The 24,673-nt window shown below is 37.1% G+C and overlaps 3 protein-coding genes across 4 annotated transcripts; 2 read left to right on the plus strand and 1 right to left on the minus strand.

Annotated features, from left to right (window-relative positions):
* Positions 1-836: 836 nt before the first annotated feature.
* Positions 837-13,380, minus strand: glb1 (galactosidase, beta 1). Of its 2 annotated transcripts, none has more exons than XM_044347011.1 (16): positions 13,179-13,380; positions 11,141-11,310; positions 9,969-10,119; positions 8,465-8,525; positions 7,743-7,837; positions 7,480-7,660; positions 6,712-6,770; positions 6,501-6,622; positions 5,245-5,285; positions 4,988-5,100; positions 4,370-4,444; positions 4,073-4,162; positions 3,862-3,975; positions 3,316-3,447; positions 2,811-3,050; positions 837-1,396 (listed from the first exon to the last, which is right to left on the minus strand). In XM_044347011.1, exons 1-16 carry the CDS (start codon positions 13,233-13,235, stop codon positions 1,142-1,144), a joined length of 1,956 nt encoding a protein of 651 aa, XP_044202946.1. In that variant the 5' UTR covers positions 13,236-13,380; the 3' UTR covers positions 837-1,141. The 2 variants fall into 2 exon arrangements, with proteins under 2 accessions (XP_044202946.1, XP_044202947.1); XM_044347012.1 differs by lacking the exon at positions 13,179-13,380 and adding an exon at positions 11,653-11,910.
* Positions 13,381-14,991: 1,611 nt separating this feature from the next.
* ccdc86 (coiled-coil domain containing 86) lies at positions 14,992-18,585 on the plus strand. Its single transcript, XM_044347013.1, has 4 exons — positions 14,992-15,574; positions 17,069-17,198; positions 17,300-17,374; positions 18,007-18,585. The coding sequence occupies exons 1-4, from the start codon at positions 15,099-15,101 to the stop codon at positions 18,151-18,153; spliced, it is 828 nt and encodes a 275-aa protein (XP_044202948.1). The 5' UTR covers positions 14,992-15,098; the 3' UTR covers positions 18,154-18,585.
* A 3,409-nt stretch (positions 18,586-21,994) lies between these two features.
* Positions 21,995-23,083, plus strand: LOC122979825 (uncharacterized protein YBL113C-like). Its single transcript, XM_044347589.1, has 3 exons — positions 21,995-22,049; positions 22,273-22,334; positions 22,423-23,083. The coding sequence occupies exons 2-3, from the start codon at positions 22,298-22,300 to the stop codon at positions 22,917-22,919; spliced, it is 534 nt and encodes a 177-aa protein (XP_044203524.1). The 5' UTR covers positions 21,995-22,049; positions 22,273-22,297; the 3' UTR covers positions 22,920-23,083.
* The last annotated feature ends 1,590 nt before the right edge of the window (positions 23,084-24,673 follow it).

The raw sequence follows: 24,673 nt of genomic DNA on the forward strand, positions 1-24,673 counted from the left end.
CTCTCTCAAAATGTAAATATATTTCCCATAAGAGTTATAGTTTTTGATATCAAAAGTTTAATTGATAGAGAGAGCACAATCTCGCTCTCATTGACTGCAATACAATCTGCAGGCTCTCACTCTCCCATTTCTTAAATTTACACATTCTCTCTTCTTTCAGACACTTTGTTCACATATCCTACATTCTCATGATAAGATAATCCTGCTGCCACTATTCATGTAAAAATCTCTGGGCTACAAGCTCGACCCAGTATACTTGTCTCTGCTGAAGATGACCTATTTTCTAGACCTATCTTCATTTATAAATGTTGTTTGACCTCAGTGTCCCACCGCTCCTGGAGTTGTTACATCTGTTTCTTCACTCATAATGAAGTTATTAAGTTTTCCAGTTTACTGAATGTCTTAAGTGTATTACTGCTATCTATTGTCAATGAAAATATTTAGTTAATGTTTGTTAAAAATGTTTTTAAAAGTTTATAGTCACAGGACTAATGAAGTAGAAAAGCTTTCCTGTCTTCTGCCTTTTCTTTTTTATTTTTTATTAATGAATATTAGCTGAGAATCTGGGATAATTAAGCAATAAATGGAGTGTTTGTCTTCAGTAAAGATACAAACAGAGACCACATGTGGGCATTACAGTACACACAACACTAAGAAAACGACTTAACTTTTACTATCGTCACCAAGACACAATATAGGATTAAAATAACACATCCTTGATATTCTGCACCTGTACTATAACAAATGAAATATGACTTTATCAAGATAAATTATGGTATGGTGATACACACATCTGGCCAGTGTCTGTCGTACAAAGAGAGAGGGAATAATTAAAGTATTATCAAATTTTTTTTTTTTATTTTTCAATTAAAAAAGCATATGCTTTATAATCATTAAATCAGACAGATTCAGAGTGTATGAACATTATTGAAGGCGACAGTCCCACGATATATTTAGTATTTCCCTGATGTGTTTTTCACACAAAAAATAAAACATTCTTTCAAATCATACAGGCTGCTGTGTTTTGGCAGTGCTTCAATAGGCAAAATCTGTCATACATCGATCTCTAACAGCAAGTGGTGATTTGATATTTATATATCAACGAGTAGTGCAAATTGTGCAGCAGCGAGTTCCCTTATCATCACAACAGATCCACTCTACTGAACATTCTGCTGTGCTGCTTGAAGTCGGACTGGACTACTTCATTCAGGATGGGGGTGACCGTAAACTCCACAGTGCACGGCCCGGAGCTGCAGGGAGCTCCTTCCAGCTCCAACACTGTCACATTGTTGGGTGCAGCGGTGCTGAGGATGTTGGCAGGAACAAAAAGCGTCACCTGAGGGCCTCGAGTAGGCCAGTAACGTCCCAGATTGAAGCCGTTAATCCAAACCTGCCCCTAAAGTATAAATTTACAAATGCAGATTAGGGGGTTTTCAATGATCTTAAGTAATAAATCTTTTACGAAATGACCAAACCGCAACCAAAACATGAAGCAAAAGACAAAACATAAAAGATGAAATCAGGGACTCAGCTAAATGTAGCTGCCATAAAATTAAAAGTGTAAAACTTTCACTGACTAGATGTGACCAACTCCATGCTGGAGAATATGTTGCCTAAATGATACATAGCATGAATTTTATCAGCACATTATCCACATTTAGAGTATGGCTGCAGCTAAAGAGTTTTCTTTCATTATCAGTTTATCTGTCAATTCTTTTTTTTAAATTAATTAACAGTTGAGCTTGACTAAGTTGCTGTCTGCAAATTGCAATGCGTTCCTGGTCCTTAATTGAGGTTTATTGCGCTCATGTTCACAAGTTAGTGTATGATTAAGTAATTAGAGTCAAGTACAGGAGGGCAGAATGAGAATCAGCACAGCTCTATGTCATTTCCAGTGGATTTTAGGTAGTGATGGACCATGAAGATGTACAAGAAGTCAACTATGACCTCCACCTGGTGGTCATTTTATAGTGAAAATGTGCCAATTTTATGCAGACGTTTATTAATTTCATTTAAAATATCTTATGCTCTGTACATAATGTATGTGAAATTTCTGTGTAATAGTTTTCTCATAGTGGTTGCATTTTTGTGGTTACACAATAAGTTGTTTGTTGCAATTTAATATCAGCTATAGTTTATGGTATCCTAATTCCTTAAGCGAATGGGATAGAAAAAAGGGACATTTAGGATACAAGGGCAGAGATCGGTGGTTCCCTTGATGATTAAAAGGATAGGAAACCATAAAAAATGTACTGTATCTGCTGCACCAAATTATATTTTTTCAGATTTCCCTGTAATCTTTTGCCCTTTCCTGTGAATTACCATATAATTTTACCTCAAAGAATTACTCATATAAAAGAAGAGGAAAAAAGTCACTCTTTGGTTGAACTGATCACAGCTGATAAACAAATGTAACCTGTGACTAGAAGTCGCAAGCAAACATTACTTTGTTTTAAAAGGTCGCAATCCAAAATGGTTAAGAAACTGTGGTATAGATAATGGGTGGATGGACTAAAAGCAATATTTACATTCTGAAAAGTCAGGGTCGCATGTCTAATATGACTTTATCTGACTTTTCTACACACAGGACAGAAGTGTTTGGCACTTCTGTGCTCCTTTACAGATTTTAGACCTGAGACAGCAACTTAAATTAAGAGATTATTATTATTTTTGTTTGATGTAGATTATGTGCGAGCTGAATGCCTGGATTGATTGTCATTTAAGACGCCAATGCTTGGCACTTTTACATAACTGACAATCTACTGATTAGGTTTTTCTTGCGACATAAATGTCCCATATGAGTGACTTGCCTTCCTCCATTTGGGCAGTATTATGTAGGTGTCCTGAGGGAGATCTGGAATGCCGTCAGGAATGTTGAAGCTGCCCCTGTAGAAGGCCGGAGGTGAGAGAGCTGCAGGCTGAGGTGGGTCTGTTGGAGCGGACTTTGTTTCCCCGAGTAAGCCCTGGCTGACTGCTTCATCGATCCTGAGACTGTACATGGTCCAGCCGTTGAGCGTATCTTTCCCCAAAGTCAGATTGGACACCAAACCCTGTGCAAAGAAAACAGAGGTGGGAGCTAAAACCGAGTGAACAGCAAGTTAGCAAGTAACAAACTATTTTTCATAAATTTGAATTCATAGCGATATCCCAGCTCATCATGAAGGATCAGGGACTTATACTTCACAGAAAAATATAAAATCATCATGTTTTTAAGTTTTTTCAACCTGCATTTGAACACCAATAAAGAATAGTTACCCAGTCACCTGTATTTTAAAAAGGACAGACAGTAACTTTTAAATTTAGCTAATAAAAAACCTTGAAGTCATTGATGCCTCTTCCATAGTTGATTCGGCCCATATTCTCCACCAGCAAGTCCAGCTGACTGCCAGCTTTCCCAGTCACATTGATGGTTATGACTTTGTCCCTCTCAAGAACCCCTACAGCCACCTTGAAAAGAAATAAGCATGGTCATATGGGAATACTTTCAATTCATTTCAGAAATAATCAGACTTTACTGATTGATGCAAAAAATGGGATTAAAAAAACGAGGGCCAGTTATCATTTTTAAATGTAAAATTTTGATATATTAATTGATTGATACGCTTTAGTACCGATAACAAAATGAAATGCTTTTCTCAAATGTTAAATATTGTCTAAACACAAGTAGCGTTCCAAGTGTGAATAAATTCGTCTAAAATTAGCAAAATTGTGATGTTCATACAGACATATTTTGAGGTTTAATTTCAAACCCACTTTTCACTGATGTAGTGATGAGCAATGACACAATCTGTGACATCACAGTGCGTGGACTTGATTGTGATATCCGTTAAGACACAGTCAGATCTAAAATGGCAGACTCACCCCGTCCACTGACACATACGCTCTATCGTGGACCCCATTCAGAGGGGACGACAACGGAGTTGGTGTGCTGCAGTTTACAGGCAGCTTAGTCCTGTAGAGCACATAACCAAATGCCTGCAGGGGAGAGGGAAAAAGAGATGCCTTTTAAACAAATAAATACATATCAATTACAGTTACCATTTCATCATTACAGAAAAAAATCAAAAGATACCTGGTTGAGTTCAATGAAAGTCTGAGGAGACATGCTTTTGACAGGACCAGAGTAGGAAAGTTCTTCTAAGGCATCTGATACTGTCTGGAGCTGCAGTGGCAGAGAGTTGCATTTTAGTATTTATTTTTCTAATGTTTTAAATATTCAGACAATAATCCTGTCATCACCAGGTTGTAATACACAATGTGTAATTCTTAGATCAAGTGCTACAAAGTAAAGACTTATTATGTTAGATTATTAGACTATTAGACTATTATTAGAATAGAGAAGGAGATGGAAACACAACTGTGCACCTACCTTCTTCATTGTAACAGCACCGTATGCATACTTTGGAGTTGTTGGTGGTATCGGTCCCTCTGGTATTTTACGGTACTATTGTGGGAAGATACATTTGTTCCTTCAGATGACATATATAAGCTCAAAAATACCCATTTAATAAGGAAACATATTTATTTTTGTTATTACACTTTAATAACACCCCTTAGTATCACACCCACTGGAGGGATATTGAAATGCAAAAAAAGTAGAAGCCTACACTTGTGGCAGAGTTGTGGCCATTCAACTTGAGGGCATGTGCCCCCTCAAATAATTTACACTGGATGGCTTCAGAAATTGTTAAATTCTATATTCACAAGTGTTTTTGAGTAGCCTTAATAATACAGTATATAAACAAAAGTCGCTTTTCTGTAAAAGCTTAAAGCTTCATAATTTCCCTATTTAAAGTGACTTCAGCATCACTTGTATTAACTATAGCCCAAACTAACATTAGTGTTAGCTTGTTGGGCTTTACTATTATTAGTTGCTGAATTTGCAGAACTGAAATGCTTCCTACAACACAGCGGATGGACTTCAGGAGATTTTTTACAAAGAGACTCAAAACAATTGACTGCAGGACGCCCCTGCTTGCATGCGTACCATTTTGATCACCTCTCGGATAGTAAAGTATTTCTCTGTGAGGTCTCCTGCTTCTGTAAGCGGAGCATCGTAGTCGTAGCTCGTGGGCTGCGGGCCGTATGGTGTATTGGCACCTGAGTGTATCACAAGACAATCAGAAGGAGAGTGCTTTCCTCAGATGATTATTTTGGCAATGAGACAGACACACGTGGTATAGCTGGGAGTCGCTGTTAGTGAATTTGTCAGCTCATCAAACCAGTTTATCAAAGTGCTCTCACCATTCCAGTATCCAAAGTTTGTTCCTCCTATGAACATGTACCTGTGAAGAGAGGATGATAAATTAAACAGTTTAATAACCACATGGACTCCTTACCTCTTGAACATTTTCTCTCTTCAAAGTCATGTTTTTTTTTGCAAATGTATGTAACTGTAACTAGATATTTTGTTGACTGGAAACCACTAGAACAGTGTTACTCATTGCATGAATCGCAAGCCTCATGCAGCTCGCTAAGCTTTAACTGACAGCTTGCATCGCGGCTAATTATTATGATAATATAGCCAATACATATGATTCACAATGATTGCAACAACAAACTACAAATATAACATGAGGAAAGTCAAGGAAACACATGAGGCTCATCCCAGTATAAAGGTCAGCCTGTTTTCAATTCAGATTGTATTGGCTGCATTATATATTTTATGTCGTGGGATGACAAATTAGTAGGCAGATTTTGGTGTTTTGTGATAGATGTGGCTTTCCTGCTGACTGTGTCCTGCCAGTGTGGCTCCCATGAAAGAATTAGTAAAGACCACTGCCCTAGAATGTAAAAAAAAAAGTGTAGCCAGTCTTATGGTAAATCTGAACATTTGCTGGGACAGTGTATATGTGTACATATACAATATATTCATGTCTATTAGGCTGTTTACACTTGGTTTTAAAATGCGTTTCAGTGATCTGAACACAAGTGGACAGCCGAGACACATCGCTGTTCAAACCTGTGTCTATCATGTGTCTCCAAAGTGTCCAGCAGACCATTTGTGTTCAGATTTCATTACTGCCTACATCCGCTAGTAGGTCAAAGGGCCCCACGCACACAGCTATTACTCCAGTCTGTTGCCAGACAAGCGCCAGATTTGTTTCGTACGGGCTAGCTAAAAAAACCAAACTTGTTTCAAGAACTAATATACATGTACGGGATATTCCAACTGTTGAGATTGTCAGGACAAAGTCATTTGGTGTTGGCACACTGTAACATCAACAACCACTATGTCCTATACTGACGACATATTTTCTAGTTATGTCTTTTTCGGGGACACATCAGGACACATTAGCATTTACACTACAAAATATATGTGGTCAAATGCGTCCCAGACCACCTCAACATATGGTTTGGATGAGATCACAATGTGTCTTGGTGGTCGTTTACACTTGTATTTAGTGCTGTCCACTTGTGATCCAATCGCCCGAGACACAAGGGTCTATGTCTGGCTGCATCAGTGTGTCTAAACCTCTCCAAGAAATCAGTGGACTCACAGGTTGACATTTGCTCCCAGGACCAGCATCTCGTTGAGGGTTTTGGCCACTATTGCAGACGACACGACAGAGTGACGGGAGCCCCAGTGGTCCAGCCAGCCGGTGTAGAATTCAGAGTTCACCTGTTAATACAGAAAGAAACCCGATGAGCGTCTAAGAGTAAATGTGGTTTTAAAATTAGAATGCAAACTGTATTGAGGGAAATGCTTGCCAAAGGTCCTTGAGGTTCAGCGTGTCTCTGTGCAGCAAAGGCAGCGGTTACATTTGCACCTAGAGGAACAAAAAAAACCACAAGATAAGAACATATGACACCTGACTAATTAAGGATGTGAAAATGAGTCATTATAGAGAAACCCAAGAGTAACAGTCTTCAGCCATGCTAGCAGCTCTGTGAGGCTGATGTTTAGCAGGTATTAAGTTTACAATGTTCACCATCTTAGTTTAGCATGTTAGCAAGCTAACCTTTACTAATTAGCACTAAAAACAAAGTAGGCTGAGACAGATGGGAATGTTGTAGTCGTAGTTTTTGCAGTATGTAGTCATAATCCAAAGTATTGGACAAATTGAAATTTTGGCCTGATGACGGCACTAAATGAAAGGTCAGGTGACCTTTCGTCTAGCTTGATCTGGAGACCATGAACGTCTGTGTCAAATTCCACTACCACCCATCGAAAAGTTGTTGAGATGTTTCAGTAACAACCACAAATGTCAGCCTACATGTTACTGGAGGAACTTGAAACTTGAAACACAAAATACAACAAGTAATTGATATCATCTCAAGCAAGAATTTACAATTCAACCTTAATTTAGGACATACAACACATAACCAAACCTTTACTTAACTAAAACACTGATTATTAAAACCATTAACCTGACATAAAAGTTTTTTTTCTTTACATTTCCTTCCCATTTGAAGTTTAAGTGATGGTGAACTATTTTCAGTGAATTTAACAACATCAACTACACATCTGACACCTACCTGGCCCAAAGTCAACAGTGGCATAGAGACCTTGTATGGAGCCACATTTGAGGTAATTAAGCCCAGCACCATCTGTGGTGAAGAGCACCACCTCTTCGCCCAGGTGAGAGCGGAACAGCTTGGTCAGGTGACGCATGTAGTTGTAATCACAGGTGAAGTAGCTGCCGTATTCATTCTCCACCTACCGAACGCAGACATGTGAGGAGAGAGATGTTAATTCAGTACCAAATCTTCTGCAGTGGTCGTAGAAACTTAACACTCACTTGTACAGTGATGATGGGTCCACCGTTCTGATACAGATAAGGCTTCATCATTGGGAGTAACTTTCCCATCCACTTATCTACTTCTGCAATGTAATCTGAAAAACACAAATTATAGTGTTGTACAGTCAAAATTTGGACACAACTACTCATTCAAGGGTTTTTCTTTACTTTTTTTTTTTTACTATTTTCTATATTGTAGAATAATACTGGAGACATCAAAACTATGAAATAATGTGGAATTATGCAGTATACAAAAAAGTGTTAAACAAACACAAATATGTATCATATTTAAGATTCCTCAAAGTAGCCACTTTTTGCTTTGATGACAGCTTTGCACACTACTGACAATATCTTAACGAGCTTCATGAAGTAGTCACATGGAATGGATTTCAATTAACGAATGTGCCTTGTCAAAAGTTAATTGATGGAATTTCTTGTCTCCTTAATGAGCTTGAGACCATCAGTTGTGTTGTGCCAAGGTAGTGTTGGTATAAAGCAGATAGTCCTATTCGACCGCTGTAGTAATCAATATTATGGCAAGAACCGCTTGACTCAGTAAAGAGAAACAACACTCAATCATTACTTTAAGACATGAAGGTCAGTCAATCCAGAAAATTTCAAGAACCTTTTTGTTTACTACACAATTTTTGACTGGTACTGTACAACTGCAGCATGTAATCTATATCTCCTCATCACTCATCCTGTTCATCTTTGATTCTCACCTGGATCTGTCGACCGCAGCACGATGTCTTTCTTGTTGAGAAGCCAGGCAGGCAGCCCACCCTGGTTGACAGAATTACACAATAGCATACAGTACTACATTAAACCGAACCACGTACTGTTTAAATTAAGCTGAATTTAAAGTGATACTACTTTCTTTTCAGTATCAAACATCCACTATACATCTGAAAGGTGGCTGTAAATGTTTGTAGTTTTGTCCATCACAAACAGTGGTTTGTTGTCATCTTGCATAAATGTCAGCTGCAATAGATTCCAGAGAGAAGTTTCTATACTGGATTACAAAAAATGAAAACATACATGTATAGAAATGTCTCAAACCACTCCTGCAGCAAAATCCTCATTACAAACATATTTTCTACACAGCTTTGAGGCAAGTGACAGCATGACATGGAAGCAGTGTTTTTTGCCATATTTTAGCAAAAAAAGAAACAAACTATTACTGTTTGGAGCATAAAGATAAACAGCAGAGAGCTGGATTGTGCCATTTTATAACTGATACCAATTAAAGCTGTAATTCCTTACAGATGAGCAAAGTACAAACATTTACAGCCACCATCACTTTAACCATGACTCACATGATTCATAGTTTACTCAACAGTAAACTTGTGACTATTAGTTTTGGTCAGTGGACCAAAATGACTGAGATAGAATTATTTTTTCCTTAAAAGGAAAAAGCTGTTATTGTCAACAAATCTCATATTCAGAGCCAATCCAACAATGAACTGATCCTACTTGTGTGCGTATCCGAAGCCTGATAGATCTTATATCTATCTGATATCTATCTGACATCTATCTATATATCTATTCCTCTGTGCTTTCACTGTTGTCCAAAAAGCATTCCTGTGCATGCACAGTGGCGTCTGCCTTACATGGAACAACTCTCTGGAGGCTGAAAACATGATTGCTGTTATTAGTTTTTGGAACCGTTTCTAAACAAACTACCGTGCCTGTACTCTTCATGGTGAAGCATCATGTCAACAAGCGCAGCGATGTGGCTCATTGACGTCTCTTTAATAGTTTTTGGACAACAACGCAGGTCTACAGAGGCACAGAGAAATAAGTTATATCAGACTTTGGATACACACACACACACACAATACTTGTAAGTAGGATCAATTCATCGTTGGTGTGATTCTGCACATGACATTTGTTGACAAAAAAAAAAAAAGAAAATCGCCAGCAACATCCTTTAAATTATACAAGTCATCCTTCTGTATAAAAAAGTGTGAGACTATTACAAAACACTGAAGAGACAGTGGTATGTTTGATGAAGCTTCTGTTAACATAATACATCATTTTTTATATCATCAAACACTGATATGGATTGATATCCAACAGCAGCATAATATATTTTCTATAAAGAAAAGGCAAATGCATTTCTGTTATATTGTAAGCTAAGAGTTAAAAATGTAGTAGTAGATCAGTATTTCCTAACTGTCTCTGAATACACACAAGCACAATGTGAATAAATGTAGCTTCTCTCACCATGTCCCACTCTGCACATATGTAGGGTCCCGGCCGAAGGATGACCAGTAAACCAACATCCTGAGCCAGTTTAAGGAAATACTCCAAATCCCTGTCTCCACTGAAATTGTACAGGCCTGGAGACTCCTCGTGGTAGTTCCAGGGAATGTACCTGTGAAATGACCAAAGTGTCAGTATCATCCAAACACATCCAACACCTGGGTTATTTTATGTAAGCTCTTATATCTTGTGGTTGGCCTATTTAGACAAGAATGCCATCATCCTTGAATACAATTACAAGTCTTATTGACAGATACTGAATTTAACTGTGAAGAAACCAAAGTATCCTGAAAACTGTTCTGTTGATCACATGTAAGTTCATGAATTTTAACCTGATGAGAACAGTTGAATATAGGACACAGAACTGTGTTTATTCTTCAAACTTTAGTAAACTCATGAAAGAGCAAAACAACAACAACAAGGTTCTACTAACATTCATGAAATCATTTTTTTCATCTTCATCTATAGATTATCTTCTCTATTAATGACTTAATTGTTTAGTCCATAGAACATCATAAAATAGAAAAAATGTGAATCACAATTTCACAGAGCCAAAGGTGATGAACAGTCCAAACCCCCCAAAAAACATAAAATAAATTAAATAACATAAAACTGAGGAAACTAGCAAATCCTCATATTTGAGCATTTTTGCTTCATAAAAAGACAATCAACTATCAAATGATTAGGTGATTATGTTTCTGTCCAATAATTAATCAATTAATTAACTTATTGTTTCAGCTCTGCTCAAAAAAGAACACAGTTCCATCAGTACGTTCAAAATCAAATTAAAAAATCTACTCGCTCTGTAACCACTGACTGTGAATTTCATCTCATGGTCTTCTCATGAACGCAAATAATCTTGCTTTTAATTTGACAAGCTTACATCATTAATTTCTAGTTGACATAGTGAGTATATGTGATGTGCTATTTTGTGTAGCTTTGTATTTTGTATTATGAGTCCTGTGTGTTTTTTGCTTTGCACTGTTTGTAATTGTGCTATACATGGTCCCAATAAATACATAAGTAAATAAATAAATAAGTTTATATTGAAAGCATTTCAAACATGACACAGTCCCAACAACTGGCTGCGGCTGAAACAGCAAACCTAAGCAAAGCACGTGAGGTAAACCTACGTCTGAATGGCGTTCAGCCCCGCCATGTGCATCTTGAGCAGACGATCCTTCCAGTAGACTCTGGGGATTCTGCTGTAATGGATGCTTCCTGATATGTAACGAAACTGTTCCCCATCTTTACGAAAGCAGTCGTTCTGGTAATCCACACTGAATGAAGGAGGTGCACCGAGCTGCAGGTCAACACAACACAAACTGTTACAACACAATTTGACTCACATCTGCATTTATTAGTGTTGTGGTGATTGTCACAGCCCGGTTCTAGACTGTGGCAAAAAAGGGAAGTCACACAGGTATTCAATAATACAAAAGTACATTTATTTAACACAAAGTACTACCAAAAAGCAACACAGGAGTGTGTGCAGGTGAGAAGAGAGGATCTGAACTGACTTCATACATGGGGCACACCAGGCTGAGGTGTGTCCCATCCTGCTAATCAATGTGCTCAGGAACCTGCCCCTTCATGCTGCAGTTGTCGCCTTCATTAAACCCTTTAAAAAGTCTGAGTTACTTACTGAATGTGCACACAGCAGCAGCAGGAGGAGGCTTCCAGCTCTGAGCAGAGACATGATGAGTCTTCACTGTTCCTTTTTCCAGTGTAAAACTAAATTTAAGTACCTTTTCATGCAGCATTTAGCTGCACACAGCCAGCTACAGTACTTACTTCCCTGCTTAAAGTATGGTAAAAACAAAAGAAAAGGAACCGAAAAGCAACAGCAGGAGTGTGTGTGGGTGAGAAGAGAGGATCTGAACTGACTTCATATATGGAGCACACCAGGCTGAGGTGTTTTCCCATCCTGCTAATCAATGTGCTCAGGAACCTGCCCCTTCAAACAAAGAACACAGCAGCAACAAGGAGTACAAAGCAGAGGGGCCATCACAGTGATCCTCATATGTAGAGAAATATTGTGTTTTGTTATTTGGTTGAAGGTTCATCTTTTTACAGCGCAGCTGACATCTCAGCTGACTTCAGGATGTGTCATTCAGACATGGAAACCTTGACTGTCTACTCAGGATTGTGAATATTGCTTTCAATGTGAGATAATGTACCTACCAACCATTTTAACAACATCGTTTTTAAAAAGTGGAAAGTGTTTTTAACCTTAACCAGGTAAATACAAGTTACTTTTTGTCATCTCACAGGTGATTTATTCTGTCATTCCAATTTCTCATGACTTTGTCAATCAATTTGTTCGTAATGACTTCATATCATTCATCATTTTCTGTTTCTGTTTTAATTGGTGCTTTTTAAAAATACCAATGTATTGGGGTCCCAGTCAAAAGCACCCAATTCCCCCTGTGCAGTTTTAATAGATGGAACTATTTATTGAGTTCATGTTTGCCTTGGGTCCTAATTTAAAGTATCACATATTATCAAGGGGGTAGCATCATGGATGTATGAAGAGGGGCACTCTGTCAGTCATTTTGAAGGCTTTGTGGAAAGATTGAACTCAGGATAAAAGCTGAAATTTATATTAAAGAAAAGAATATATTTTGCAAATTAACTGTAACTTTCCTAAAATAATAATATTCTGTTTTTTCAGGTGACATTAACTACATAACTAATAATGTTTTGAGAAGAAATAAGTTAACATTTTGCTATGATGTTTGTTTCTTACTGTAGTTTATTTGACACCAGTCCTCAGTCCTTGTATATTAAATATGTTTCTCAGATGAAGGTTAAAAGACCTGATCAGTATTTTAAACCATGTAGATTACAATTATGTGCACATATATACTGAAAAGTGTGAATTCTAGATGAAAAACAAGCCTGTTTTTGTTTTATGGAACTGACAATAAATGAAAATATTGCCCTCAAGTGTTTACAAATATGTAAACAATCCATCATAAATAACAGTTTGTGTACAGTTTGGTTCTGTGTATTCGAAGACCTGACAGTTAATTTGACCAGGTCCCAAAAGTGTTGCATTATGGTGACAAAGCTTTTATAAAACCAGATGTAACTTCTCTGTTTTTAATGTCTGCGAAATGCTGCAGTTGTCGCCTTCATTAAACCCTTTAAAAAGTCAGAGTTACTTACTGAATGTGCACACAGCAGCAGCAGGAGGAGGAGGCTTCCAGCTCTGAGCAGAAACATGATGAGTCTTCACTGCTCCTTTTTCCAGTGCAAAACTAAATTTAAGTAGCTTGTCATGCAGCATTTAGCTACACACAGCCAGCTACAGTACTTACTTCCCTTATTACACTGCCGTGTTTTGAATGTGCGGCTGGCATCATGGGTTGCGGAAGTAAAAAATCATGTGATGCCATATTTTAATAGTGTAAGAACGTTTTTAAATCAGAAGGTGGCAGCACTGCGCAGTTTATTCATGAGGCTTCATGTAGAATAATGTGTAAGAGCTTTATATCTAACAATGTTACAAGACAAATATATATAGTATTAGAGATCAAATGAAATAATCACAAAATATAAGCAGACATGCAATTGTACAATGTAAAAAGACACATAACACAGAAATTAAGAGAGAAAAATGAATAAATATATCTCAAAAATCAATAAGCAATATTGCAAACTAACTTAAATCATCTAACAATGTTGTCCACAATGTTTGTGAGAGATGTCTTTAAAGCTTTTTTTGTTGTTGTTTGTTTTTAGATGCTTTACAGACAGAATCTGAAGTTCAACATTAAACAAGTTTTTATTTGGAAGAAGCTGAAGAAATCTGGATTTGTGAATATGATGTTTGCCCAAAACCAACTTTAAAACACACAAGTGTTTCAATGTGTTGTAGGTGACAAATGAAAATATGTTTATAAATACATTGGCAGGAAAGATGAATCAGAGATAATGTTTAAATTTTCCAAGGAAATGTTTTAATTCAATTATTTATTTCATTCAATTAATTTAAATCGGAAACACTCGGAAATGTGGAGAGCCATTTATTAATATTCAATCATTGGTAGTAGGTAATAATTTATTTTATTTATATATTATAAAATAAAATCATAAGAATGACCAGGAACAGACATATTTTAATAGCGAAACTGAATACCTCACATTACAAAAAGCTGAAGAGACACAGGATGTAATTATGTTTCACTTTTATCCTCAAGGCCTTTATAGATTTAACTCAAAGGTTAAAATGAATCAATAAACTGAGCATTTAAAGATTCATTTTAAAGATATATCTTTTGCAATACATTTCCAACATAAGGGATTTGATATGTTATGTAATTTTTGTGGGTTTTTGTAAAATAAATCTTAAATCTATTGATTTATGTGAGTTTATTTGCAGATTTTAAAAATATTTTGTGATTGGACAAAAGTGCAGAATTTCTTCATGACTTTTGACACAAGTTTAGGTGCAAATGTTCTCATTCAGTAAATTAATTTGTATCATATTCTAAGTCTCGTAAATGTATTTAAAGTCCCCCTCCACTGAAAAAATGTGTTTTTCTTCTTGTTCCTACAGTTGAATGTTTGTTTGATGATGTATGTGCAGAGTTTGTTTTCACATTCATCTGCTGAAGGAGGAAAGTTTCTCTGAGCTCAATGAAAATCAGATTTGAAGGGGTCGGGCTTACGAACAGGATTTGTGACACAAACACTGAAAATAGACTTTACAGTGAAGTAGGAGACATCTTGTGTCCAGCTGTTTAACTTCTGAAAGGAAATATATTTATACATTCATAGATTCTGTAAAAAACCATATATTACGCACAAACTATTATTGGAGGTATTATTATGGAGTATTTTATATACATCTTAAATGTCTGGAGGGGATCTTTACACAAAATATGTACAAGTTACCAGAATATTTATTATTTTTATAGCTGCAGTTCACCCTCCGGACCACTAGGTTGTCACTAGGCGGCGGTGTTGCACATTAGTTGTTTACATCCGCCTCAGAGGCAGAAGACGGAACAACGCTGCCGTTGGTCACACGTGGGTCGAGAAGTTTATCAGAGTGATGTGTTATAGTCGGTTTAATTAGAAAACATGTCGAAGAGGGATAAAAATGCAGCTTTTGAAGAGGGACACGGAGAGGAGGAGATGCAGGAGCCGCCACCAGAGACCAGACGGACCCGCAGCGGCCGCAGGGTGCGCACTCCGGCCGCGCTGCTCGACTCTGAAGCCCCGGTGAGGACTCCCAGCCGGAGGACCAGGAGGTCTGTCATCCAGGAGGTGCCGGCGGCGGAGGAGCCAGAGCCGACACCGGCCGAGGAGAAACCCAGCGTGTGTGCCGAACCGGAGCCGCACAGCTCGGCTGCAGCGGACGCAGACAGAGCCGCGGGCGTTAACGGGAACGGAGACGGTCATCTGTCCGGGCCTGCAGCTGCAGAAACGGCACCCGCGAGTTCAGAGACCGGCCCTCAAACACAGAAGAAACCTCGCCTGGGTCCAAAACCTAATCCAGTTATTCCGCTGGGAAAACCTAAATCAGGGAGGGTCTGGAAGGACCGCAACAAGCAGAGGTGACAACCAGGAGCAGGATTTCACTTCAGTCCCTGAACTTTAGTGTTTTAGTGTTTAAACCTTTTAAAGGACAGGTTCACAGTTTTTCATGTCTGCCTTAAATAAACAGTCAGGTGCCCAGATGAACATTAATACAGGGTTTTCTTGCCATAAGCATTCCTCCTGTTCATACTGGCCATTAGAAGATCCCCTCATAATGTACTTACAATGTAAGTGATGGGGGGCAAAATCCACAGTCCTCCATCTGTGCAAAAATGTATTTAAAAGATTATATGAAGCTAATATGACGCTTCAGCTGTCTAAATGAGTCAAATCAAGTAGAAATCGTTCAAGGTTATAGTCTTTTTAGTGCCAAAGTTCCTCTTTTTGTTACTATACCGCCACACACAGCTCAACAGGGAAACAAAGAGGGAATTTGATGCTAAAAAGACTGTAAATGTGGCAGATATCCACTTGATATGACTAACTCAGACTGCTGAAGCCTCATATAAGCTTCAGATCACCTTTTAAATGCATTTTTGCTCAAAACGAGGACTGGCCTCCATCACTTACATTGAAAACACATTTGAAGAGGATCTTTTAGTAGCCAGTATAAACAGGAGGAATGATTACAGCAAGGAAAACCTCTTTCACTGTTCATGTTGACACCTGACTATTGTTTTTAGATGCACTTGAAAAATTGTGAACCTGTCCTTTAATTTCATTCCTCAGACAGAAATCTGGAGTTTCCATTTAAACATGAAACCTGAAAGTGAAATATGTGTCACTTTATAGACGACAGTCAACATGACAAGTAGCAGCAAGACCAAAAGCACAAATATAAGATGATCTGTGATGATGCTGCAGAAATATTAATTAAGATTGAGCATCAAACCCTCATTATTTTTAAGCATTGTGTTCTAAAACTATTAACTGCAGCCAACTTTTAATATGTGACACATGTAAAATTTGCTGCTTCATCAGTGTCACCTGATTTATCAGAGTACTTAAATTATTTGATTAGATATTACCTGATTTGATCATGATGACATATTTTTTAATATTTCCTTCTGTAGTCGAGATGGCCGTTATGGATACAATTTTTGATCTACATGTAATTTTATTGGAAATTGTCAGGAAATTAATTTGAGAAACTGATTAGAAATAAAGTAATCAGATTGTAATCTCAGTTTTTGGTTCATCCAATGAGTTAAATACCTAAAAAATCAATACAGAACATCACATTCTTGCTATAAATCAGTCCTGCTCTTTGATTTTTAACAATCTCCACAATGATCGAATACAAGGGACAGATAATAAATAAAAAAGTCTTTTGTAAAAACAGGTTTTTTCTTGGCAAAGTAACATATTGTTGGGGAAAAGAATTGATTCTTTATAAATCTTGTTTAAGATATTGGCACCATTTCTAATGAATGTATGTTATGAATGGAATCACTGTTATAAATTGTCTTGTATCATCTATTAACCTGCCATTTATGATTTTTGTTTTCCAGATTCTCTGCGTTAGTAAGAGATAAACCGTTGTGCTCTTCTTGGGAAAAGAAGATGGAGGCCAAGCGAGAGAAGGAGCTGGTGAAACGGTATTCTTTGCAGCTTAAAGAGGAGAAAGCCAGACAGAAAGAGGTGAGCTAAAGCTGTGGGATGAAGGTCAGTTTAAGCTTTTAATATATCGAAGCATTTGCACCTTTTAATAAATATATATTCTGTTTTTTCTGCCTCAATAGGAAAAGAGGAAAAGAAGAGAAGACAACTTGAAACGACGCGCAGAGAACGAACGCAAGTCAGAGATTGTGCAAGTGGTACGTTGTTGTTCACACAAATATCAAATATGAATTAAATGTAGATGCTCACCTTATTGTACAAAATTGTGTGAGTGTGAGCCAATTTCTGTTTTTTTTTTCAATTAATTGAATAATCGTTTTGTCTCTACGATATCAAAAGATGATGAAAAATGCACGTTAGAATTTTCGAGGCCAAGGTGTTGTCTTCAAATGTGTTTCTTTGTCTGATCAACCATCCAAAATACAAAGATTTTCAGTTTACTATCATATATGACACACAAAAGCTTCAAATCCTCATATTTTCCTTTAAAAATTAAAAAAAAAAAAATATTATTTGATTATTAAGAAACAGTTGCCAATTCATTTTCTGTCTATTGACTGTATTTTAAGGCATTAGATATACCAACAAAGCTTCTTCTAAGGTCTGATAATGGTCCAATCAATTGGTAAATGGTGAAAATAAAGGCCTTCACGACACACACAGCAGTTGTCGCAACTTTAGAGCAACACTGGAGATGGACTATAGTTATGGAGAAAGTTTTAAATTTGCCCAAAAAAGTGTACAATAAAACCAAATCAAGTTGTTTTTTTTGTTTTTTTTAAAAGAAGCAGTTTTTATGTCGCTGTTGACCTTTTGTATGCTTTCACAGATCCGTAATACAACCAAGATCAAGAGGATGAAGAAGAAACAACTGAGGAAGATCGAGAAGAGAGACACTCTGGCTCTGCTGCAGAAATCTCAGAAGCAGAACATAAAAGCCAAAGAGCAAAAAACCAACAAGGCCGACCACGGTTAAGATTTCACCTGAAGACAGGATGAGATAATAAAATGTATCTGCTCAGTCCTTCGCCTGCATGTTGTAACTCTGGCAACAGGCGAGGCATGAAAGACTAGTTTATGATGGAGGATTTATTTACACAAGAACCCAATGAAAGCTTTCCTAATAGAAAAGTGTTAACAGTAAAGTGAATGTAACATGCTGCACAGCGAGTGTGATGGTTATGTTGACCCTGCTGTATATGACGATTACTTACATCAATGAACATGAGGATTCAACTTTCTATGTTGTCTTTTCTTGGATTATAAGTATCATATTTATGATTTGCTGCATTGACCTGATACGTTTTCTTAAAGGTGCTTGTGTGCCTGTAAAAAGATCACATACAAGTGAAACTTTGTCTCACTTACAGGATTTTCTATTGAATAAAAATATTTGCTGAAAAACAAATTGTCACATTAATTGAGGATAAAACAGGCACATTAAATGTATGTTAAAAATGTATTATTGCTATTATACAACAGCGGTACTGGAAACATCATCTCTGGACTGCTGATGAGTCTCCATTTTGACTTCTAGACTCTTGAGTTTGGTGTTTACAGCTTCAGACAATTAATCCAACATATGACAGATTCAGAGAGTTTTCCGATTTTTGAACTTGTTTGTGTTGTAGATTTCATTTTAAATGGATAAAGTTGCCATTTTTGCCCATCAAATCTACACTCAATAACCCATGATGACAAAGTGAAAACATGTTTGTAGAATTTTTTTTTGCAAATTTATTAAAAATCAAAAACTGAAATATCTCATTTATATAAGTATTCAGACTCTTAATTCAGTACTTTGTGAATCCCATTTGGCCGCAGCTTCAGTCTCTACAAACTCTGTACACCTGGATTTGGGCAGTTTATCCCTTTATTCCCCACAGGTCCTCTCAAACTCTGCCACATTGGATGAGAAGAAGAAGACTCTGTGAAATGCCTCCATCTTCTGGTCTCTCCGCAGATGTTCTATGGGGTTTATGACTTTTAAAAAATTTGCAAAAATTTATATAAACATGTTTTCACTCGGAGGGGGATAAATTGCCCAAAACCTGGTGTGCAAAGCTTGTAAAAACATAACCAAACTGCTGCCAAAAGGGTTTCTACAAAGTACTGAATTAAGGGTCTGATTACTTGTATATGAGAAATTTAAGTTTTTGATTCTCAATAAATTACCAAAAAAAATTGTTTTCACTGTGTCACTGAGTGTAGATTGATGGGCAAAAATGGCAATTTTATCCATTTAAAATGAAATCTACAACTCAAAGTGTGCAAAAAGTGAAGTGGTCTGAATACTTTGTGAATCCACTGTATGTGATTAGAATTGCGCAGGTCTGTGGGAGATAATATAATAGTTTTGGAGACATTAAATTGAGGTTATTCCATTAATACCTTTGGATCAAAGTCTTTATGTCAGAGCAGACCAGACATTTGTAGTATTCATGGGTATTTTTCAACAGGGTGATACTTCCTGACAACACAATGGCGTAAATGACACACCTGCTTTAAGTTTCTGATGTTGATTCATTGAACAGTTTTGAGAGGAATTTATACACAGCATCTGTAGAGAGCAGCGTCCACACATTAACCTTGTGCGGTTGCATAAAGTCACAATACCTGCATTTCTCAGCTTTAACACCTAGATAATAGAAGTTCCTGATCGTTCATCTATTAGCTCTACATACCTTATATCTTAATGATTCATGTAGAATCATTTTTATTTCCATGCTAAAGCAATGCAGCCCTTTAACATATATGCAAACAGCAGACTATACTGTTTTAGGGGTCATTCATGGGACAGTAGAGTAGTAATATCTTTTCACTTTAATAAATACAAGCGTAGGATTTGTTTTCCGTATGGTTGATAAGCAACAGTATCACATCAATACATCACATCACATGTGAAAAAATAGTTTCTGCTGACATGGCAGGAAGAAGAATCACCTCACCGAATGACACAAGTGTACAAGTGGAGGGTTATACTGCATGTCTGGGATTAAACAGAACAGTTCAGGATTCTTTATATAGATGGAAAAAAAATGTTTTTGGAGAGAGACATCTTGTGGATGGAGGTGTGTGATGCTTCTAGAGGGAGAAACTTGACAGGTATTGAGCAGAGAGAGACATGATGTTACCTGCCTGTTTGATTATTATGTTTTTGTGTTTCAGTGATTCAGCTGATGGAGAGAGGAGGTTTGTCAAATGTCCATATCAGAATCTTTTAAATAATAAGGCATGAATACAGTTAGTGAAGGCTGTATAATTTTTCTTTCCTGGACTTTCTTGATGATGCAGTTTAAGATATTTTCTGTGTGTGTGCATTGATGGTACGGTTGCTGAGAAATTTGAAGTTTTATGGTCTCACCTGAGACGTACAGTGTGTGGAAGTTTTGGGTGTGGTACCTGTGCCTCAAGTCAATCGTGTGTTCTTCATTTTCAGGTGTGTTGAGCAAGAAGCTGTTGTCATGGGACCAGGTGCCTGCTTAGGCTACTGGTTCAAAGTATTTACTGTGCACACGGTAAATACTCTGACAATAGGTCAAGTTTTGGTGTTTATGCTCAGCTTTTACATCCACATCTGATGAACCATCTTGGAATTGCATTGGAGGACTTCTTAAAACCACTGGATTAGTTAGTTTAGCACTAGTTAGTGTTTTACAGTGAAAAATGGTTCATAGATAGTGACATAATGTGATATCTGATCAATTATTTACAAAGTAAAATCACAACTTTTATACTAATGAACCATCACATCAGAGGATAGTTTTTGGTTAAGTTGATTATATGTTGAGCTTCTAACCTGCTGTTTCCAATGAAGGATGAACTTTTAACCTCATTTTTTAAGATAATACACCACAACGTCCTGAACAGCTACCGAGATGCACAGCAACAACTTTCCTTTTAATTATTGCAGTTTAGGAACCTTTTTGATGATTTTTACTTTCTTCTTCTGTCTATCTTGACAATTGTGTTTTTTGTTTTTATTTTAAGTTTGTTTTGTACACCTTTTCATAGAATTATTTAACTTATTTTATGATATTTTTCTTATTTCTGTGATCTTTATATTTGGCTTGTTTTGCTTTTTCTTGTTTTATGAATCAATGTGACTTTAAATTGCTGTTTTGTTTTATTGTTTCTGTCGGGGATCCAAATAAAGAATAAAAAAATCCATGGCAGCAGGGTAAACTCCATCCGCTGATGAAGGTCGTGTGATGTGGTTGAAAGCACTGGAAAACGAAAGTGCATATAATTAACTCTCATGCTTAAACAATGTGGATATACTCTCCTATATATTTCAATGTCTTCTTTGGCTGATGGGTGGGTATACTCCATATACCTGTGTGTACCCTCCACTACACCACTGACACATAACTTAACAATTCACCTACGTAAATGAACACATCATGAGATGTGGTTTCAGTCTAAGAACATCTTAATGTATGTTCACCCAAAATAGCAGCTTGAACACAAAGGCGCTCTGGTTTTTCCTCACCTTTATTCTCATTCCATGCATTTAAAAAAATGACAAATGCATTATTGATGTAGAGCCTATGCACAAATAGTTCACAATTGTCACACAGACTGCTGTCTTTGTGTCACGCAGCAAGACAACACCTCGAGTTTGTCACCGGCCTGTTTGCTCTGTAAACCCTTTCAGTCGCAGTAGAGCAATCTGACATCTTGAAAATACACAGATAAACAAAGCAACGTGTTACACTGAAGTGACCGATGTGAAAGAATGATCATTCTTCAAACATGTGTAAAGCTGACATCGTTTTTCCTGTTTGTCATTCACCATATAAAGGCTGTGACAAACTGAGTATTTTAAAAGAACACGAGAGGGAGACGAGAGGAAGCACCTCAAGACATTTTGTAAGTGCAAACTTTTTCTACCTCATAAGGAGTATTTTTTTTCACTTTACTGATTTAATTGTATTATTCTGATTTGTCGTTTTTACTATTTTCATTATTTTATGTTTTAAATACAACTTTCAGAAAGCTTTCATAGACTGTGTTGATCTTTAAGTTTCATGTTAAATGGAGGGAACTGTACCATGTGCTCACATAAAGAAAATTAGATTTTTTTCTCTTTTAGATAGAGATTCAGACAGAGACTAAAGATGCTTCTGACAATCCTGATACATCTTCTGATCATCGGTGAGTGTGTTTTTCTCATTGGAGCAAAACTGTATACTGCAATTTTTGGAAAAGGAATACAGTCATATCTTATATTTCTGTTTTATAGCATCAGTAGATGCCCAGGTAACAGCTACTACCAACACTGCAGCCATGAGTGCCAACAGCGCAGCCACAAATGCCAACAGCGCAGCCACGAACGCCAACAGCGCAGCCACCAATGCCAACAGCGCAGCAACCAACGCCAACAGCGCAGCCACCAACGCCAACAGCGCAGCCACCAACGCCAACAGCGCAGCAACCAACGCCAACAGCGCAGCCACCAACGCCAACAGCGCAGCCACCAACGCCAACAGCGCAGCAACCAACGCCAACAGCGCAGCCACCAACGCCAACAGCGCAGCCACCAATGCCAACAGCGCAGCCACCAATGCCAACAGCGCAGCCACAGCAGCAGCAACGACAGCAGCGGTGATAACAACAGTAAACTCAACAAACACAAACAGCACTGCCACTAACGCTGCTGCAAATGCAGTGATCATGTACATGAGCAGACTGGTTATTATGTGTCACTTCAGTGTTCTCTTTAAGTTCTGTACAGCGTAACCTGGTTGTTTTTGCTTTTATCTATTTTTTTCTAAGAATGCAGTAATTTTAGCTACACTGAAGCATAGTTAGTATGTAATTTATGTTAAACACAGTAATACTAGTGTTGATAGGTTTAAAAAATCTAGATGATACAATGTGTTCAAATGTTATAATAAAAGTTTGTGAGAACTCAGAATAAGTTGTTTTGTGTCTTTATGTTGCCACTATTTTAAAAGTTGTCATTTAATATTTTACTGCTTTTTTTCCTGCCCAGTCGACTCGCTCACAGTCATTTTTCCGCCTTACATGTTAAAATGATCTATTTCACATGATTCAAGAAAGCTAAACTTGTGCCAGTGATTTAACGTTTTGAGGGGATGTTTGAGTGAAGATTTGAACTCTTAAAATCCTGTGTAAAGTGAACAGTTGGTCTAAAGCTGAAAATGTAAATAATGTAGTAAACAAACATAGGTGCTGATCATTTAAAGAGAGAATCTTCAAGATATTTTTTATTTTTCAGCCAAAATACAAAAAGCTCAATAAATAACTTGATAGAATCTTGAAAATGGTTTTTGAACTTCAAACCCATCCTGACTGTCAGGCCACTGTTTAATGCATATGTGACTGCAAAATCATACAAAATCAATACGTTTCCTTCTAAAGTCTATTTTTATCATGCATTGAGAAATGTTTCTAACTGATGACCTGACATATGACCTGGGTGTGTCACCATTCATCAAAATGACTTGCTGAATGAGACTATTTGCCAAAGTGACAAAAAACAGGCGTCACCCACCTAAAATAAACGTCTAAAGACAATCCTTTATCACTCTTCCCTGTGCTACTCAAAATAACCTGCAGTCATATTATAAAATACATAATTTTAGAAATATAAAATGAAAACATAAGTCAACTATTTCCCTATACACAGACACAAATCAGATGAACAATGTCTACATGACAAATGGGACAAAGTCACATTTCAGTTAAGTGTGTAATGATTAAAGGCAGGTTCAGGCTACCATGACCGAATACAAAACTTAGCTGTTGTTATATTTTGATTAGAGCCCCAAAAAACAAATCAGTACTCCTGTGCTACAATTCTACCAAGCCTGATGTAGTTTGTGGTTATTTAACGCAAACAAATACAAATTTATTAAGGAATTCTTACTGTCTTTAATCCCGGTTACCACCTCAGAGGAGCTGATTGGCTCCCGACATTATTTGTTCCTAAAGGACATTTTCCTGCAGTATTGAAAGAAAAATACATAAACACAGCATGTAGTCAGTAGACAACATATGAGTACATACTGAGGGTCACTGAAGGTCATATGTGAGTCTTAAGTCACATGGCAGTCGTATGAGATTCATCAGTCACATGAATCAGTGTGCAAGTGCCTGCACAGGTGTGTCAATACAACCCGAACAATTGTCAGTTGACATTGTGTGAACAAGCACAAAAAAATTAAAATGTCTTTTTATCTTCACTTTTTTTAATATATATATATATATATATATACTGCTAATACTGTTTCACAATAGCATACAGCAGGTAGTGCATATCCCATTTCTGAAGATTGTTACCTCAGAATTGCTGATCACAAACGTGCCCTTACAAAGAATCACTGGATTAAAAGAGAATTCAAAGAATGTTACAGTCTCCCTCCTCTCAAAAATATGTTTTTCATCTTGTTCCTTTACTTGGATGTTTGAGCTTCACTGTGCAGAATGATGTATGTGCAGAGTTTGACACTTGAAGGCTGTTTTCACAT

The sequence above is a fragment of the Thunnus albacares genome, chromosome 3 (assembly GCF_914725855.1).
Source record: "Thunnus albacares chromosome 3, fThuAlb1.1, whole genome shotgun sequence".
Taxonomy (NCBI): domain Eukaryota; kingdom Metazoa; phylum Chordata; class Actinopteri; order Scombriformes; family Scombridae; genus Thunnus; species Thunnus albacares.